The sequence below is a fragment of the Vanellus vanellus genome (genome assembly GCF_965231255.1).
Source record: "Vanellus vanellus genome assembly, chromosome: 19".
Taxonomy (NCBI): Eukaryota; Metazoa; Chordata; class Aves; order Charadriiformes; family Charadriidae; genus Vanellus; species Vanellus vanellus.
The window spans coordinates 459,832-477,891 of record NC_138924.1 but is presented as its reverse complement, the minus strand read 5'-3'; the positions used below and the strand labels follow the sequence as shown (position 1 = coordinate 477,891).

The 18,060-nt window shown below is 60.9% G+C and overlaps 2 protein-coding genes across 3 annotated transcripts in view; one reads left to right on the top strand and one right to left on the bottom strand.

The window, feature by feature from the left end:
• Positions 1-4,893: 4,893 nt before the first annotated feature.
• Positions 4,894-7,070, top strand: FZD9 (frizzled class receptor 9). The gene is made up of 2 exons (XM_082492958.1): positions 4,894-6,704; positions 7,025-7,070. The coding sequence occupies exon 1, from the start codon at positions 4,897-4,899 to the stop codon at positions 6,646-6,648; it is 1,752 nt and encodes a 583-aa protein (XP_082349084.1). The 5' UTR covers positions 4,894-4,896; the 3' UTR covers positions 6,649-6,704; positions 7,025-7,070.
• A 3,747-nt stretch (positions 7,071-10,817) lies between these two features.
• BAZ1B (bromodomain adjacent to zinc finger domain 1B) overlaps positions 10,818-18,060 on the bottom strand; it is a 51,871-nt gene continuing 44,628 nt past the window's right edge. The window contains exons 16-19 of one of the 2 annotated variants that reach the window (XM_082492850.1): positions 17,909-18,027; positions 15,397-15,548; positions 13,568-13,671; positions 10,818-12,963 (exon numbers count right to left, since the gene is read on the bottom strand). In XM_082492850.1, the coding sequence (XP_082348976.1) occupies positions 12,597-12,963; positions 13,568-13,671; positions 15,397-15,548; positions 17,909-18,027 (742 nt within the window). In that variant the 3' untranslated portion in view covers positions 10,818-12,596. Of the gene's footprint in view, positions 12,964-13,567; positions 13,672-15,396; positions 15,549-17,908; positions 18,028-18,060 lie in introns of those variants that run through there. The other variant, XM_082492851.1, reaches the window with a different exon arrangement.

Here is an 18,060-nt window from a genome sequence, read left to right as displayed (position 1 = left end):
CCCCCCCAACTCCATCAGCCCCTCCTTGGCTCCATCACCCCATCCTTGGCTCCATCACCCCCCCCCCCCCCCCCGGTTCCATCACCCCTTCCTCGGCTCCATCACCTCCCCACCCCCCCAACTCCATCACCCCCCTCCTTGGCTCCATCACCCCATCCTTGGCTCCATCACCTCCCCCCCCCCATCACCCCCTCCTTGGCTTCATCACCTCTGCTCCATCACCCCCTCCCTGGCTCCATCGCCCCCCCCTTGGCTCCATCACCCCCCTGCCCAACTCCACCACCCCTTCCCCGGCTCCATCACCCCCCCACACACTCCGTCACCCCCTCCCCAGCTCCATCACCCCCCCCCACACTCCGTCACCCCCTCCCCAGCTCCATCACCCCCTCCCCAGCTCCATCACCCCCTCCCTGGCTCCATCACCCCCTCCTTGGCTCCATCACCCCCCCCAATTCCATCACCCTCTCCCCAGCTCCATGACCCCCTTCCCAGCTCCCAGCAGTGCTGTCCCCATCGCAGGTGCCGGGGGGATCCCCCAAACCCTGCGACCCTGGGAGGACCCTTCCATACAGGGGCACAAGTGACATCGCGGCAGCCTCTCCCTGCCCCAGGGCGGCAGCAAGGGAATTTTCTCCACTCGTGGCCCTTCCTGCTCTCCCCCCCCCCGCCCTTCTCCTCGCTGAGGCTCTTGCACAGGTTTGCAAGCGCTGTTGACGGGAAGAAAGGAAATGGGGCAAAGCTGCTGCCAGGAACCACAGGCTCCCGGGCTCCTGCGATACGGCCCCGCTCCACCGGCCTGGCCGCTTCCCGGGCAGGAATTCTGTACAGCCTCTGTGAGCCTTTTCTTCCAGCTATTGATATTGGATTCCCAGCGCAGGGCCACTTCCAAGGCCGTAAATCTGCCGTGTTGCTCTACCTGGTGTTCTTGTTTTCACTGCGAGACTTCCAGACCTGCTGGAGATCTCGGCTCCTGTGCGCGGCTGCGATGTCGCCATCCCGGTAGCGAGCATCGTGCCGTCCCCTCCCCAGCGTACCCCGGGGGTGCGGGCACGGGCGGGCACGGCACTCGCCAGCAGCGGGGTGATGAAAGACTTGGCCAAGGGTCGGGATGGTGGGAGCACCCCCACCGCTGCGGGTGGGGTGAAGCTCCGGGAAGGGCTCCGTGGGTCCTTCGCCGTCCCCACTGCAGGTCCCTGAGGCTTGGGGAGGGCTTGGGCACCCCGAGAGGCACCCCGGGAGGGTGTCGGGGTCGAGGGGAGCACCCCAGGGTGCCACTCCAGGGCGCAGGATGGAGGTGAGAGGCGGCCGCTCCTCCACGTTGAAAGGAGCCCCTTGACTCCGAAAATCCACGTGTTGCTCTTGGCCGGGCTGCGGCGCCTCCTGCCAAGAGCAACAGTTTTACATATTAAAGCAAAATTAAATTAAAAGACATTTATTTGTGCGTGTCCATCCGTCCCCGTCCCCCCCCCTCCCCATTAACCTTTTGCAGCCCAGGCGACGGGGTTGGGAGGTACGAGGGCACCCGTAAGGGGCGAGCTGGGATGGTGGGGCTGGCACCCCGGGGTCCCATCCAGCCCCTGCCCGTGGGCGCTGCTGTGCCCACCGCCCGCCCAGAGCCCTCACTGGGCAGGCAGAGCTGGGTGCTGAGACCTTTGGGTGCTTCCAGGTGATGTCTCCAAGCTTTCCTTAGCAAGCAGCTCCCTAAAGGATGGCAGGAACGGGGCTTGAGGGTGCCCCGGAGCGGAGGCAGTGCCACCCTTGTGTCCCTCACCCCACGCAGGACACACATGCTGGGGCTGCAGGTGAGGGACCCCAGGGACAAGTCCTAGCACCCGGTGGGTGGCACCTCCATCCCAGCCGCAGCAGACACAGCTGTGGCTGCCAGCTCATCCGTGGGCGATGGTTTGCCCCCAAAACCTGCACCGCAGCACAAAATACCCCCAAACCACCCCATTTCTTAGAGCGCATGAGGAGGAGCATCCTGCAAAGCCCCCTGGAGCTGGCCGCTGCTCCGTGCCACCCGGGCAGATGGGACAGTTCTTTCCGAGACACCCCAGAGCTGGTGGCAAAGGGGACAAGGTTCCCTCCAGCACCCCAAATAACCCCAAATAACCTTTTTCCCAGGATCCCGGAGCCGGGCGAGCAGTCGCCCCGTACTAGAGGGAAATTCCAGGGCGACGGCTTATCTCCCGCACCGTTACACTAACCGATAAGTGGCTCCCATGGAATTTCCTTATAGCGTTGAATCGGGGATGTTTAAATAATGTATGGCCGGGGTGTCAGCACGCGGCTGGCGATTAGGAGCCGCGTTGACAGGTTGTTATGTTGTTACTAAAGAAATCACAGGGCTGCGGGGACGCCTGGGGACAGCGCGGCGCCCAGACCCCCAGGCGCCAGCCCGTGCCCGTACCCGACAGGCGCCGGGTGTCCCAGCAGGGCACCCCGGGGACCCTGCCCGAATCGGCCCCGGCACAGCTGAGCCGTGTCCCCGTCCCCCCCCCCCCCTCCCTGTCACAAAGGGGTGCTGGGGATGGCACAGAGCACCCTGCACAGGGCACCCCAGGGCCAAACATGGGATTGGCAGCTCCCGGGCATAGGGGACAGCTGGTGGCATCTTGTGATGGTGGCACAAGCAGCAAAGCCCGTCCCCAGGGGTGCTGCCACCCCCAGCATGATTTCAGCGCTGGCCTGAGCACCCTTGGCTCCTCCAGCCGGGCACCCTCTGCCTCCCCTTGCCCCCGGCGCGGGTGAGCTGTCACCCGGCGAGTGGGACACCAGATTTCGGGGGCTGGCAGCCCCAGCTCTGCCACGCTGACTTGTGTCACCACCCGGGAGTTGCCCTGGCCTCGCACGTCACCAGTGCCGGGTGGCATTGCCCTCCCCTGCCCGTGGGCACGGGGCAGCCTGCCCTGCCGCCAGCCCCGGGTGACACCCGGGGACAGAGGGTGCCGGGCAGGGTTGTGGCTCTCCCAGCCCGCGCCGCGGGTGCTTGGGGGTGAGTGAGCCGCTGTCCCACCACAGCCCCCGAACCTCACGGGCACCGTTGCCGGGGTGTGCACAGCCGCTCACCCCTCAACCGCCACCGTGGCGCGGGTCGGGGTCCCCACAGCACCCCGGGGGGGAGGGGGGGTTGGGGCACCGGCGAGGGCACGTGTGTTCCTGTGCTCAGGTGTTGGCGAGTGTGCACATGTGTCTGGGGTTGTGCACACCTGTGTGTGGGTGTGCACACGCGTGGGGGGGTGTGCACGCATGTGGTGAACGTGCACATGTATCGGGGTGTGTGCATGTGTGTTCTAGTGTGCACACGTGGGGGGTGTGCATGCGTGTGGTGAGTGTGCACACATGTGTGTGAGGTGTGCACACGTGTGGGGGGGTGTGCACGTGTGGGGGGGTGTACATGCCTGTGGTGAGTGTGCACACGTGTGTGGGGGGTGTGCTCATGTGTGTGGAGTGTGCACGTGTGTGTGGGGTGTGTCCAGGTGTTGGCATGTGTGCACACGTGTGTGGACGGTGTGCACGCATGTGGTGAGTGTGCACACGTGTGGGGGATGTGCACACATGTGGCAAGTGTGCACACCTGTGTGTGTGGGTGTGCTCAGGTGTTGGCGTGTGTGCACACGTGTGTGGAGGGTGTGCACGCATGTAGTGAGTGTGCACACGTGTGTGGGGTGTGCACACGCATGTGGCGAATGTGCACGTGTGGGGGGTGCACACGCATGGTGAGTGTGCACACGTGTGTGGGGGTGTGTATGTGTATGGGGAGGTGTGCAGGCATGTGGTGAGTGTGCACATGTGTGTGTGGGGTGTGCTCAGGTGTTAGCGTGTGTGCACACGCGTGTGGCGAATGTGCACGTGGGGGGGGTGCACGCGTGTGGTGAGTGTGCACACGTGTGGGGGGATGTGCACGTGTGGGGGGGTGTGTGCACACGTGTGGGGGGTGTGCACGCGTGTGCCAGGGCACGCGGTTGGCCCCACGGGTGTGCGGGGCCACAGGGGGCGCTGAGCCCGGCTGTGTGCACACACGTGTGTGCGCGTGTGCCCGCGCGTGTCCCCACGCGTGTCAGCGGGGCTGGGCGGTGCGGGCGGGTGCGTGGGGGGGTCAGGGGTAGGTGGGGGCCGTGCTCGGGTGTTCACCCGTGGGTGCCCCACGCCGGGGGGTGGGGCGGGTGCCGCCTGCGCTGCCGTCTCGCTGCAGCTCCCGGTCCTGTGCCGGTGCCGGTGCGGTTCCCGGTGCGTGTCTATGGGCCGGTCCTGGGTGCAGGTCCCGGTTCCGGTGCAGGTCCCGGTGTGGGTCCCAAATGCGCGTCCCGGAGCCGGTTCCGGGTGCGGGTCCCGTTTCCAGTACAGCCCCGGACCGGTGAGGGTCCCGGGGCGCGTCCCGGTCCCAGTCCCGGTTCCGGTTCCAGTGGGGTTCCGACCCCGTGCGGGTCCCAGTCCCGATCCCGATCCCGGTCCCGGTCCCGGTGCGGGTCTCGGCCCCCACCCCGGTGCAGGCCCCGGTGCCGGTTCCGCGCGCGCCTCCCGCCGCCCCGCCCCCGGAGGGGCGTGTCTCTCCGGCCCCGCCCCGGGGGCGTATCCCGGCGGGGCGGGGCGGGGCCGGGGCGGGCGGCGGGCGCGGCGCGGCGCGGCGCGGCGCTGCCGGGGCTCGGCGGGCGCGGGGCGGTGCGGGGCCGCCGCCGCATGGCGCGCGGGGCGGCGCGGGCCGGGGCCGGGGCGGCGGGCGGGGGGAGCAGCCCCGGCGCGGCGCCGCCACCGCAGCGGCGGCAGCAGCAGCAGCAGCAGCAGCAGCAGCAGCGAGCGGCCGCCCCGGGGGCGCGGGGGCGGCGGGGCCGGGCGATGGCGGCGGCGCTGCTGCTGCTGCTGCTGCTGTTGTAGCCGCGGGGCCGGGGCCGGGCGATGGCGGCGGCGCGGCTGCGGCTGGCCCTGTCGGTGCTGTGGCAGCTGGCGTTGGCCGGGCGCGGGCTGGAGCTGGCGGGGCTGGAGGGGCCGCGGGGGAGAGCGGCGCGGTGTCAGCCCGTCGACATCCCCATGTGCCGGGGCATCGGGTACAACCTGACCCGCATGCCCAACCTGCTGGGCCACGAGAGCCAGCGCGAGGCCGCCCTGAAGCTGCACGAGTTCGCCCCGCTGGTGGAGTACGGCTGCCACGTCCACCTGCGCTTCTTCCTCTGCTCCCTCTACGCGCCCATGTGCACCGACCAGGTGAGCGCCAGCATCCCCGCCTGCCGCCCCATGTGCGAGCAAGCCCGCCACAAGTGCGTCCCCATCATGGAGCAGTTCAATTTCGGCTGGCCCGAGTCGCTCGACTGCGGCAAGCTGCCCACCAAGAACGACCCCAATGCCCTCTGCATGGAGGCCCCCGAGAACGCCTCGGCCGCTGAGCCCCACAAGGGCCAGGGCATGCTGCCCGTGGCCCCCCGGCCCTGGCCGCCGGGCGCCACTGAGGGCCGGGGACCCAATGGCATGGGAGCCTGCGACAACCCCGAGAAGTTCCAGTACGTGGAGAAGAGCCTCTCCTGCGCGCCCAGGTGCTCCCCCGGGGTGGACGTCTACTGGTCGCGGGAGGACAAGGACTTCGCCTTCATCTGGATGGCCGTCTGGTCCACCCTCTGCTTTGTCTCCACTGCCTTCACCGTCCTCACCTTCCTGCTCGACCCCCACCGCTTCCAGTACCCCGAGAGGCCCATCATCTTCCTCTCCATGTGCTACAACGTCTACTCTGTGGCCTTCATCATCCGCTCGGTGGCAGGGGCCGAGAACATCGCCTGCGACCGGGAGAATGGCGAGCTCTACATCATCCAGGAGGGGCTGGAGAGCACAGGCTGCACCATCGTCTTCCTCATCCTCTACTACTTTGGCATGGCCAGCTCGCTCTGGTGGGTCGTCCTCACCCTCACCTGGTTCCTGGCCGCCGGGAAGAAGTGGGGACACGAGGCCATCGAGGCCCACAGCAGTTACTTCCACATGGCTGCCTGGGGCATCCCAGCCATGAAGACCATCGTCATCCTCACCATGCGGAAAGTGGCGGGGGATGAGCTCACAGGGCTGTGCTACGTGGGGAGCATGGACGTCAGCGCCCTCACCGGCTTTGTCCTCATCCCACTCTCCTGCTACCTGGTCATTGGCACCTCCTTCATCCTCACGGGCTTCGTCGCCCTCTTCCACATCCGGAAGATCATGAAGACGGGCGGCACCAACACGGAGAAGCTGGAGAAGCTGATGGTGAAGATTGGGGTCTTCTCCATCCTCTACACCGTCCCGGCCACCTGCGTCATCGTCTGCTACTTCTACGAGCGGCTGAACGTGGATTACTGGAACCTCAGGGCTCTGGAGCGCGGCTGCCTGCACCTCCCCGGCCGGCGCGCCGCCAACTGCTCCTTGGAGGCCTCGGTGCCCACCGTGGCCATCTTTATGCTAAAGATTTTCATGTCGCTGGTGGTGGGCATCACCAGCGGGGTGTGGGTGTGGAGCTCCAAGACGCTGCAGACCTGGCAGAGCCTGTGCAACAGAAAGCTGGGCGTGAGGACGAGGGGCAAGCCCTGCAGCGGGGTGAGCTGCGGCGGGGTGCACTGCCACTACAAAGCCCCCACGGTCATGCTGCACATGACTAAGACGGACCCGTACCTGGACAACCCGACGCACGTCTAGAGTGGGGGCTGCCCCCCTCCCTGGGGACGGCGCGCCGGGGGAAGCCCGCCTCACGGGTAAGGGGCGAGGGGATGCCGTGGCCGGGGTGGGGGGGCGAAGGCAGAGGCTGAGCGGCGGCAGGAGGGGGGGACGCACACTGGTGGGGGGCGGCGAGGTGCGTGGGACCCCCCCCCCGGCACCGCTCGACCCTGACAAGTAGCTGCTTTTTCCTAGAGGTTGTTTTGTTGTTGTTGCTGTTGCCAAATCCAGTGACTCTTCTAACGCTTTTTTTGGGGGGGGTGGCGGGGACGGGGCAGGGAGGGGAATAATCCAGTCCGTGTTTATTTAATTCTGTAATTTATTTTAGATTTTTTTTTTTTTTTTTTTTAATCATTAGCTGCGAGGAATGGAAAAAACAATAAACCCTGGATGTGTTATTTCAACCGAGCCTGGTGCTGTTTGGAGGAATTCGAGGGGCTCTCGAGCAGCCCTGCGGGAGCCCCCCCCCCCCCCCCCCCCGGGCTCAGCGGGTCGGGACCGCGGTCCCCACGGCGGGTGCGTGCCGGGCTCGGGGGGCTCTCGTGTTGGTGGCAAGAGCGGGAGTGTGCTGTGCCGGGGTGCTGCCAACTGCAGCAGGAGCACAGTACCGGGGAGCTCCCCCTGTCCGGCTCTTCCCGTGGCTTCCCCGGGGCCGGTTCTGGCACCCACTGCCTCCTGGCCGGCGAGAAGGATTTTCCTGCGCTGTCACGCTAACGAATCATCGTTTCCACTCTGAGCTCTGTAGGTGATTTGTGTGGGTGCCATCGGTGCCAGGCTCGGGCACGGCAGGCCAGGAGCCGGGGTGACGGGCTGGGGGCGCAGGACCTCGGGGTGGAGAGGGCTCTGCTTTGATGTCCCACGCAGGACCCCGAGGTGCGGGTAATGGAAACTTCTGGGCAGCTTTATTTATCCCCCCCCCTCCCTGCCTCTGCTCCGGTTACAATCCCAGCTCGCCTTCCCCATTGTCCGGAGGGAAACTCAAGCCTCAGCTGGTGCTGGTGGGACTGGGGGGCAGCCGGGGTGCCAGGTGGGCAGCGGGTGCCACCGTCCTCCCAGGCAGGGTGGCTCTGCTCAGCGGTGGGGGGCTGCTGCCCACCCTCCCCCGAGACACCTCGGGGGGGTGGGGGGGTGGGGGGGGTAAGGGGGGCAGCTCATCTCTGCAGAGGGTCCGTGAGGCTGGTTTTTGCCCGGGGATGTGTTTGGTGGGTGCCCAGTGCTGGGGGGGAGATGGGCTCTGCAGGCAGCGTGGGACCTGTGGCAGGCAGCGTGGGACCTGTGGCAGGCAGGAGGCTGCAGCGGGGACAGGGGCAGCCCTAGCGATGCTTGCTGACTTGTCCATCAGCTAATTGCCCATTAATTAGCCAGTGTGCAGGCTGGGCCCCAATGATGATCTCCGCGCCCCCCCCCCCCCCCCCCCCCCCCCCATCCCTCTTACCCAGGGAGCAAGAAGCCAGCGAGGGACCCACCTTTCAGCACCCAAATTAGCACCCGCTGCCTGCCCGCACCGGCGGCCCTTGGCCCCCACCCCAGCGACGGGCTGGTGGCTCAGAGCCCCAGTGGGAGCTGCAGCCCAAGGAGCGGTGCGAGACCCCCCCACCCCGAGGCGGCGGTGGTGGCGGGGGCTCGGCAGCCCCTCGCCCTCCGCCGCGGCTTTGTGCTGCCGTGACTGATGGGGCGAAGCGCCTTTCATCCGTCCCCGGAACGGCGGGAGAAATCGAGTGACTGATTTGAGAAAAGCCTTCACCTCCTCCAGGAGCCGGCGCGGCAGCCGAGGTGCAAAGGAGCCCACTGCCCCCACGGTGCCGGCAGCTGGGGGGGACACACCGAGGGGCTCACGCCTGATTTGGGGTGCTGGGAGGCAGGTGTGCCCCTGGCCCGGCCGGTGGGCGCCCAGCCCCTTCCCCGGGATGATGGTGGTGGTGGTGCCAGGGGAGAGATCCCCCCCAACCCTCACCGCTGGAGGGGGGTCGCAGCCTCATGGGCTCCCCCCGCTGCCACGGGAGGGTTTGTTTGGGCAGATAAAAGGGCCGTGACCCGGGGCAGGAGAGTCAATATTGGCTGTGGGACAGGCTCCAAAGTCCAGCCCGGGGAGCCGGGCACGGCGCAGGGCGGGGGCTGCCCGGGGAGGGGGTACCACAGCGTCCCTGTGCCACCCCCGCTGCCCCGCCACGCTGAGCCCTGAGCCAGCTCGGTGCACCTTTGGCTCGCAGGCCCCGGCACCGGCGCGGTGATGGCGCTGGGGCGTGCGCCTGTCACAGCTCGTGGCAGGGACAGCCTGCCCTTGAGCATCCTGCCAAGTCCCTCGCTGCCTCTCCAGCTCCCCCAGATAACCGTTCCCGCCAGGCCCCAGCTATCGGGCAGCCGTGGGGCCGTGGCTATCAGCCCCAGCAGCCCGTCCGGCTCTGCCGGCGGCAGCCAGCCCCGAGACAGAGCTTTGCCACGGAGCCGGCCCCAAAGCAGAGCTGCCCCTTGGAAGGGTGCTGTGCAGGGGACAGTGGCTGTCCCCTTGTCACAGCTGCTTTCACCCCTGTGCTGGGGAGGCCCAGCTCTCCTCCCTGTGCCCCATCCCAACATCCCCTCTCCATCCTACTCAGAGGAGCCCTAAGGCAGCCGAGCACCCAGCTCCAGCTCCCAGACTATTAACTGGTTAATATTAATGATTAAGCCATGAGGAAGCCAAGGGGGGACCAAGTCCCCACGGCCTCCTGCTGAGGCTGTGCTGGAGCTCCAGGTGCCCCCCCCCCCAGGCCAGCCCGGGTTGGGATGGTGGGGACAACCGGGCTGGTGCTTGTCCCCCAGCCCATGGTGCCAGCGGGCGGCAGGGCCACGGCTGCCCGCCAGGCGTGGGGACAGCTATTTATAGCCCCTGCACAGGACACTAATGCCATGCAGGGGCTGCTATAAAAAGCAAGTCTCGGAAAAGGTCTTGGAGCAGATGCTGGTGTGAGGTCTCCACGCTGAGGCCTGGAAAGGTCCCAGCTTGAGTCACGCTCTGATTCACCCTGGTCCTGCTGCACGCCCAGCAAGCCCAACCACCTCGTGTGGCGAGGGCATGGGGCTTCTCTGGGGAAAGCAGCATCTGTCCCATCACCCAGAGCATTCCAGCCCTCTAACGCATGAGGGGGTTTCCTTTGCCCAGCAGAGCTGGACCTGGCTGGAGCACTCCCCGCTCAGCTCCTGAGCAAAGAAGGACAATGAAGACGCCCAGGAAACCATCGCCCTCCTGGCAGTGCCGTGCTGGCAGAAGTGCTAATACTTTGGCCAACACCTTTGTTTCACAGCTGAGGGGTTGTACATCAGCACGGGTCCATCGCCTCCCCAGCCCATGCTGCCGTTGAAGCTCGGTGTGTCAGAGTGCCCAGCGTGTCCCCGTTAGGCTGCTGGAGAGCAGGATGGTGGGCTGGGGAGTCGTGCTTTCCGAGACACAGCGAGGTCCGTGCTGAGCTGCAGTTGCAAAACACACATGAACAAACCGAGGGAGGCAGTTTCGCTCCTTCACCCCGGCGTTGCCTGGCCAGCAGAGACATTTCAGCTCCACCATCACCCCATTGTATTCCCTTCAGGAATACACCCAGTGCCACCCTGCACGCTGCGGCAGGAGGACAAGCGGCACACTGGCAGCCCGCAGGGGAGAAGGGACCAAAAAGGGTGACCTCCCCTCGTCCAGGTGCAGGAAGAGCACAGCCCCGTTCCCTCCTCTCTGGGGAGGACCATCTCCGAGGACACACATCCCTGAGGGCACAGCCTAGGAGGAAGGGTGGTGGCCGACGGCAGCACTGGGGCAGAGGGCATGGCACAGCCCGGCTGCGATACTGGGAACACAGGCACGGCCCAGGGGCTGGTATAAGCAAACCTGAGCCAGTTCTCCAGAGCTGCTCCCTCGATCCCTTGCTCTGCAGCGCCCTTTTCTCTCCGGAAGGCAGCTACATCACATTTGATGGAGGCTCCGGGGAAGGCAGAGGCGAGACATCCCGGACAGTCCCGTACAAACACAGGGTGCCCGCAAAGGACTCGCTGCAGGCCAGTCTTACAAACACAAGTACATAATGTTTATTTTGAAGTTTCCAATTTATTACAAGTACAGCCCTTAGCAGAACCCACCCCCCCCCCCCGCAAATGACATTTATTTTTAAAAAAACGTACAGTTCCAAAGGTTTCACCGTGTAGGACCTGCAGAAAATGTTCTCTATGAACAGGACAAAACAAAGCCTCTGAAGGGGACGTGCGAAATACAAACGTCAGTGCTATTCTGTGGGGCAGGGAGCTGAGGCTGGGCAGAGGGGAAGAGTGAAGTGGCTGGAAACCTGCCTCGTCTCTGCAGCCATCAACAGTCCAGAACTGAAACAAATACCTGTTAAAAAAAAAAAAAAAAAAACCACACCCAAAAAAACCGCCACCCTAAAAAGTTCACAAAACTAGGCCACAATTTTTAGTCAATGATTCTTTTCTTCTCAAATCACAGGAGCTGCAACAGCTGCTTTCGCTTTTCTGTTACAAAACCAGTATAGAGCAGCCCTGTGGCTGGTTTGTTCCAAATTGAAGACTTCTATAATAAAAAGTTCAAGCCCTGATTGTATGATCAAAACCTGTCATGAGGGAGAGGGAGAGGTGATGAAAAAACACACCTTTTTCCTAGAGAAAAGTCAGTCTCTCGGGTGGCAGGACCCAGTGGTGGGGCCACGGCAGAGCAGCCTCCCAGCAGGATTGGACTGGTTGGCCGGTGCGGGACAGTCCTCGCTGCGCTGGGGGAGTGCGAGGGAGGTGAGCTAGGGAAGGTATTACTATAAAACATGGTGAGAGCGTGGCTAGAGAGGGACTGGGAGACCCCCCGGCAACAAGTCTCCCGGCGTAACTCCAGCTACTGGTAGGAAAATGAGTTTTAAGAGGGGGGGGGGGGGAAATATAAAGCAAACACAATTTCATATAAACTGTACATGTGCCAAAGCAAGACAACGGTATCTTACAGGTGTTCTTTGTACAAGATCACAGCTAGAAACAAGCCACTTTTAACTAGAAAATTAATTTAAAAAGTTACACAGACCATGTTTCTGCTGCTCCCCCTTGCCCTGGAGCTCCCTACAGGGCACGCAGAAAACCACGTTCTCCAGTATGCTTCTGGCACTCGGTTCATCCAAAGGGCTACATGATGTGTGCTGTTCAAGGTGAGCAGGGAAGCCAACTGCCTCCTCTTTGCCGCGTACATGTGAAGAGCTGAGCTCAGAAGAACCCTCTTCAGAGCGCGACCTCCAAAGATCGCTCCCCGAGAAGAGAGAGAGGGGAAAAGCAAGAGCACCTCGAAGCCAATTGTGTTAGGATGCTGGTGAAAGCCGTATCTCCATAAATGTAAGTGCTTGCTCGCCCTATGCAGCCCTTCACTGGGGGCTCAGAATTAACACCATATAAATATATACATACAAGAACTAGCAGCCCATTGGCCTGATCGCACCCAGTCCTTCCGTGAAGCAATATGATCCCTCCCTGCACCAGCTCAAGGCTGGTTTCACATCACAGGCAGCAGACGGCAGAGGTCCCACCGCGCTCCGGCGTTGGCTGCTGGCGGAGGGGAGGAAGCGGCTCGTCCCAAGGAAGCCGACAGCGCCCGAGCTGGAGTAGGCTTCGTGCTCCCCTGCTCAGCCAGGTCTTGGCCAGGCCTTCCCCTCACCCTCCCACCTTCTCCTCCTAGCAGGACAGACTCGTTCAGAGCTTTGTGGATTTTGCAGGAAGCAGTAAATCATCTCTGCTCACTCAATGGATGACCAAATACTTGAGGAAATTGCAGAAAAATTAAAACTAGGACAGGCCAAAGGGAAGGCTGGATTAACAGAGAAGTGCCTGCTGCTTCCCAACTCCCTCCAGACAACCCATCCTGCTGCCCGACAGCACCAGGCGGCCTGCTCCAGCTCTGGCTCTCCCCCTAGTCTCCCCATCCCTCATTTCTTCCTTTTCCGCCCCCGGGAATGTTCAAGGGGCTCTGACTCACTGTCCCCTTCCTGCTCCTCCAGTCCCTGGCACCTGGCAGACAGCTTCTTGCGTTTCCTGCGCGCGTACGTGTGGCCAGGCAGGTGTTTGTGCACCATGTCAATCAAACACTGTTCCGTCTTCTCCACGCAGGACAGTACGTGACTCTCGTTCTGGTTGTAGCGCTCAGCATTGGAGAACACTTGCTTGATGTCAGAGAGAAACTCCTGCACCGAGCGGTAATTGCCACAAGAGCACTTGCTCTGCATAGTCTGGAAGTCCATAGGGTTGCTGATGACCTCAAAGTAATCTTCGGCTTCCTCCGTGGTCACTGGCTCCCTGCCGAACGAAGAGCCACAAAGATAGGAGGAAAATGATGGCCCTGGCCGCACGCAGTGCAGCGCTGCGGAGGAGTGAGAATCACCCCCACCCCCTTTGCTCGAGCGGCAGCCCCGACCCGCACCCCCCCGCTGCCGTAACAAACCCAAGCGGCACCTCCACAGTGCTACAGACACATCAGCCCTGCAGCAGCCACAGCACAATGACGGGAAGGACAGCAGCTTGTCCTTCTGCCCAGAGCTGGTCCAGGCACAGGGACTGGCACGTGGCAGGTACGGCTGCCTTCTCTGTCACGCTGCCTACAGAGCGCCCTGCAAATCCTGGGGGCTGCAGAAAGCACCCACCCCAGCCTCCCCTCTTCGGCCCACAGCCTACCACCCTCTGTTACACCGCCTCAGAAGGGCCCCACGTCTTCAGTCCAGCAGAGGACTGACAGCATGTGGCGGTGTCTTCTGGAGCAGCTTCCCATCCATAACTTGCTTTTGAAACCCCGGGTTCGCAGCCAGCACGTAGATCCAGCAGGACTGCAGCATGGCCAACCCACACCTCCACACTGCCTGCGGACAGTCCTGCGCCCACGGAGAAGGAGGCCACCTGCCCTCACCTGAAGGGCCAGCTAAAGCGGTACTTGATCAGCTTGCTGAGGATTTCCTCACACTTCTGCAACTCGAGGTTTTGGCGACGTGCCGTCTTCTTTGTTTGAAGGACCTGCCCACACAAAGGATGCTGTTAAAAGGAGGGGAACCACTACAGGCTTTAGCATTCAGCAAACAGTTTTGAGGCCAAAGCAGCTGGTTCTTAGCAGAGCTTTTCTTTTCAATCCTCTCGCTTACAAGCTAGTGTCTCAAGGGGTGGGGATACGTAGTACTGATGCAGAAACAAAGTTCAAGTCTTTCAAATGCGGCCATCTTCCACAATAAGCAAGAGGCAGACGGCTCTGCTGTGGGACCTTTGATGGTAATTCCAAGACACGCAGTGGCAGCTTGAGTTACAGAACGGGAGCCCCATCCAGCAGCTCTGATGCGAACAGCTCACAAGCAGCCTGTCTTTTCTCTGGGGGCAGCAAGCTTTTTCAAGACAGATTCAAAGACAGCACGGTCAAAACAAGCAGCCAAAGAATAAATGACAGCAAATAGAGAGTGCGTATTCCCTCTCCCTGCCTTCTCCAAGCCCCTGGCGGACAGCACGTGAGAGGCAGAGGGAGAACGCACTTGTGCTGCTGTACTGACACTGCAGAGCCGACTATGCCATTTTAAATACCAAAGAGCAGCTGATGCCTCGAGCACTGCTGTCCCGTAAACAGGCTGAACACAAGGTCAGCCATATGCCCGGGGATCCACAGCAGGTCAGCCACCAGCACAGGGACATGCCCTCTGCTCCGAGCACACAGCTCGCGAGGCATCGCTGCTTAGGGTACGTCAGATGACAGGAAGGCTCCACAACACAGGGCACTATTCCTGAGCCAGCTTCAGTCTCTTCCCAGAACAAACAGTGAGCGCATGAGCCCCAGCACAGACCTTTTCCCCAAGTCAGTGTTTTGTCTAAGACGCCGACCCAGCTGTTCCAGTAAGATTTTCCCCATTTGAATATCCCCCCAAGCTGGCCGTGGCAACCCATCCTGGGCTCGCTGGTTTGGTTGCTCTCCAATCCATAACACGGACCAGCTAAAAGGACACTGCAGATCCACTAGCCAGCCCGCCCACACCCAGCTTAAGAAGCGGTGAGCCCAAAGACTGCCATCAAGTCCGCTCAAGAAGAGTGACAGGATGCACCAGCACTAGCAGTGCTGGTCAGTGGACAGATAGCAGATCTAGCAGAGGCTTGTGACGTGGCCCATGGGGCTAGAGTATCCTAATGCATCCTCTGTGGTGTGTCCCTCCCCAGGACAAACAGCACAGCGTGCCACAGCTCCACCCTGCCTAGCACGCACGCACGCACGCACAGGATTGCTCTGTTCAGGAGCATAAGGTTTTATTCTTTAAATGTCAAGTGAAACTTAAACCAGCTAAATTATGTCCTGGAGGTTGGGGAGTGACCATACGGACAACAACTGTCACAAAACGGCCAAGGCTGGGGAGCAAGGGTCCAACATTGCTGGCATTCTCTGACCATCCAGGACCCCCTCAGTCCCCCCACCTCGCTGCAGAGACATATGGATACTATTTAAAACCCTTTAACAAGCTGCAGGCTGCCTGCTACTCAAGGGGGACAATGTGTGAAAGCGGCTGGGGAAAGATGCCTGGCATATCTGTGCTCCGTTTGTACCGGGCCCTTAAGGATCTGCCTCCTTTGTTAACCCGCTCCCGGCCCAGCCCAGGTTTCACAATACGATTCAGGGTATTTCTTTGGGAAGGGGAGGGGAGGAAGCACGACACCTGTTTCGTTTATAACTCATGATGTGAAGCAGCCTCGGGGGAGCAATTTGGCTCTTACCAGCTCATCAATGTCTGCGCCGTTGACAGGTGCAGCCCGCTGCCGGGGTCCCCTGGCAGGGTGCAGCGACTGCTTCTTCCTTTGGTGCCTTCCTTGCCTCGAGGAGTACATGGCTGTGCTCTGCTTGCCCCGGGCTGCCTTTCTGGGTCTCACTGAAACATATAAGCCGTGGGCTTAGAGGAATGAGTTAACCTGGAAGCAGAGATCCCAAGCCCTTTGCCTGGCCGTACATACCAGGCAGACCTTCGCTCACAGCACGGAGGAGGTAGCGAACCCACAGACTGACTGCAGCGACCCAGCTTCTTGTCAGCCTGTCCTCACTCAGCACATGCTCGTGTCAGCTGTGCTCTTGATACCCTCTCCAGACGCGATACGCGGGTAATCGCCTCCTGTCATAAGAGGCCATTCCTTTCTGGCAACAGCCTTCTGCTAAAGGGTGGTCACACACACCGGCCAACAGCGCCGGCAGATTCTCAGGCTCCGAGGGAGACCCCGGGAGCTTCCAGCTCCTCTGCCGCAGGTAAGGCTTGCCTAGGGCTGTACCAGCGAGCCCCTCTGCCTGCGGAAACCAAGCACCAAGACCCCGACACACCAAAACCTGAGGGAGGGCAGGGGGAGCAATGCACACAGACACTTGTCTCAAATATAGCTGCAACGTCCTTTCTGAAAGCACCGGGAGCAGAAACTTGCCATTTCCCCGGTTTCCTGTTGCCCCCTTGCTCCTCACCGCTTTGGGAATGGGTGCTTTTCCAAGCATTTACAAGTGGCCCACACAGCGGCATAAGCCAGTTGTTAAGCCCCCCCGAAAAGTGAACTGTGTGCAGGGGGAGTGTCGAGTTACTGCAGCCGGGAGCTGCTCCACGTGCCGCAAGTGGGAAACAATGGGATTTTATTCCCCGAGACTGGGGCTGCTGCATTATATCCCATAGAAAGGCACTCGCCTGTTTGTTAGTCTGCCTGTCAGAGCTTCGCACTGATGGCAATGCAAGCGTGCTGACGCACTCCCTTGTCTTAAGTTTCTCCCATGACCCCTCCGTATCAGGAGAATGTGTTGGTCTTCTTCCCCAGCCAAGCTCCTTCCACCTGGTCACAAGTGCTTCAGCAAGCTGTATCCAGCACGCTGTAGCACTTCATCTGCAGCCTCTAATCCAGCCCTGTCCAATAAATCATCTTGCCGGGCCCCCCGCAGGAGGAGCGTGCGTCGGGACAGTGGGACGTCTGCCTGCTGTCGCTCTGCTTGTGTTGTCAAGCGTGCGGCACGTGTTAAATGTCTGACAATCCAACATTCTAGGTTATATCCCTCAGGATAAACGCCACGGGGATTAATGGGACGTCTCTATTAAAACAAAAGTTTTCCACAGTGACCTTTCCATGTTAATGCTCTTTAAAACCAGGAGTTGCATTTAGCACTTTATTTTTAGTGACTGTAACCCTCTTTTGCTATTGTTTGGAAACCTTGGCTCAGCTCCTGACTTGGCCAAGCAACATAGGCTGAACACACTCCAAGTGTGGACATGGATACACCGCAGAACAACAAGCAGTGCACATAGCCAGGGTATCAGTGAACATCCCTGAAACCAGAATAAAGCAGGGGAATCAAGACTGATAGACCTGGATGGAAACCCTTGAAAGAGCACGGGATAATCCTTTGGGTCTCACCATCTGCCCTGGTTAAGACATTCTGAAGTTAATTTTATGTCAGGCAAGGGCATTTTGACAGAAAGCAAATGTTGGCAGTGTGCCATTCCAAGATGGATCTTTTCAGTGCATCAAGTTGTCTAAATGAGACAGTGAAATTCCCCTAAAAACAAAGGGGACAGACATACTAGAAAGCGGTTAAGTGGAGAAGAGTCATTGAGGAGTCTGGAAAATGCTATTTTATTCCACTCAGCTGCCCAGGAATAAGCTGGTAAGGCATCCTGAGTGGTCTCTGTATGCAACCAAAGGGTGCTGGTGGTCCAGGCCACACTACACCTTGAGTGCTGCACCTTCAAACAGGAATGGGCAGAGAAAGCACTAGTCCCGCTATCTGAAGATGCCTCCTTGACAAATCACTAGAAATCCTAGATTTAAGAGGGGAAAAAGCAAGGAGAGGGTGTTGTAGTTAAAGCATCTGCCAGTTTACCCACAAACCCTGCAGGCAGAGACTGCCAATACCAGTAATGGATAATGCCGTTGCCTCACGCTGCCCTGCTGCAGCCTCTGCTGATGGCCCCACAGCACTCCTAATGGTCTCTGCAGCATTCCCAGGAGAGCAACTGTGCAGTGAGCGAGAGCTCACTGCAGTTTCAATCTTTGCTACCGCTGACCCTGTCACAAAAGGACAAAAGTTCACTCCAGCTCCCCAGGCAACGTCCAGCACCACCACAGCCTCTCCCTGTGACATCTCCCACTGTTTCCAAGTAAGAACCTGCTCTGTGTGAAGAAAAGCACAAGTCCCAAATAGGATCCATACTTTGGACACTGAAGGCAGTGTCTTAATATTTTCTTTCACGCACGGTCAAAGCCTTACATTTCAGTCCGGCAACTTCATAATCTTCTTCCTCCTCTTCTTCCTCCTCAGCATCTGGTTCATCAGAAGCTTCCTCACCTTCTCCATCTTCGTCTTCAGCAGAATCCTCCGCATAGTTCCTAGAGTAAGGCAGGTAAACACGTTTGTTGTAT

Coding starts and splice junctions, on each gene's coding strand:
- FZD9 (XM_082492958.1), top strand. CDS start 4,897: ATGGCGGCGGCGCGGCTGCGGCTGGCCCTGTCGGTGCTGTGGCAGCTG.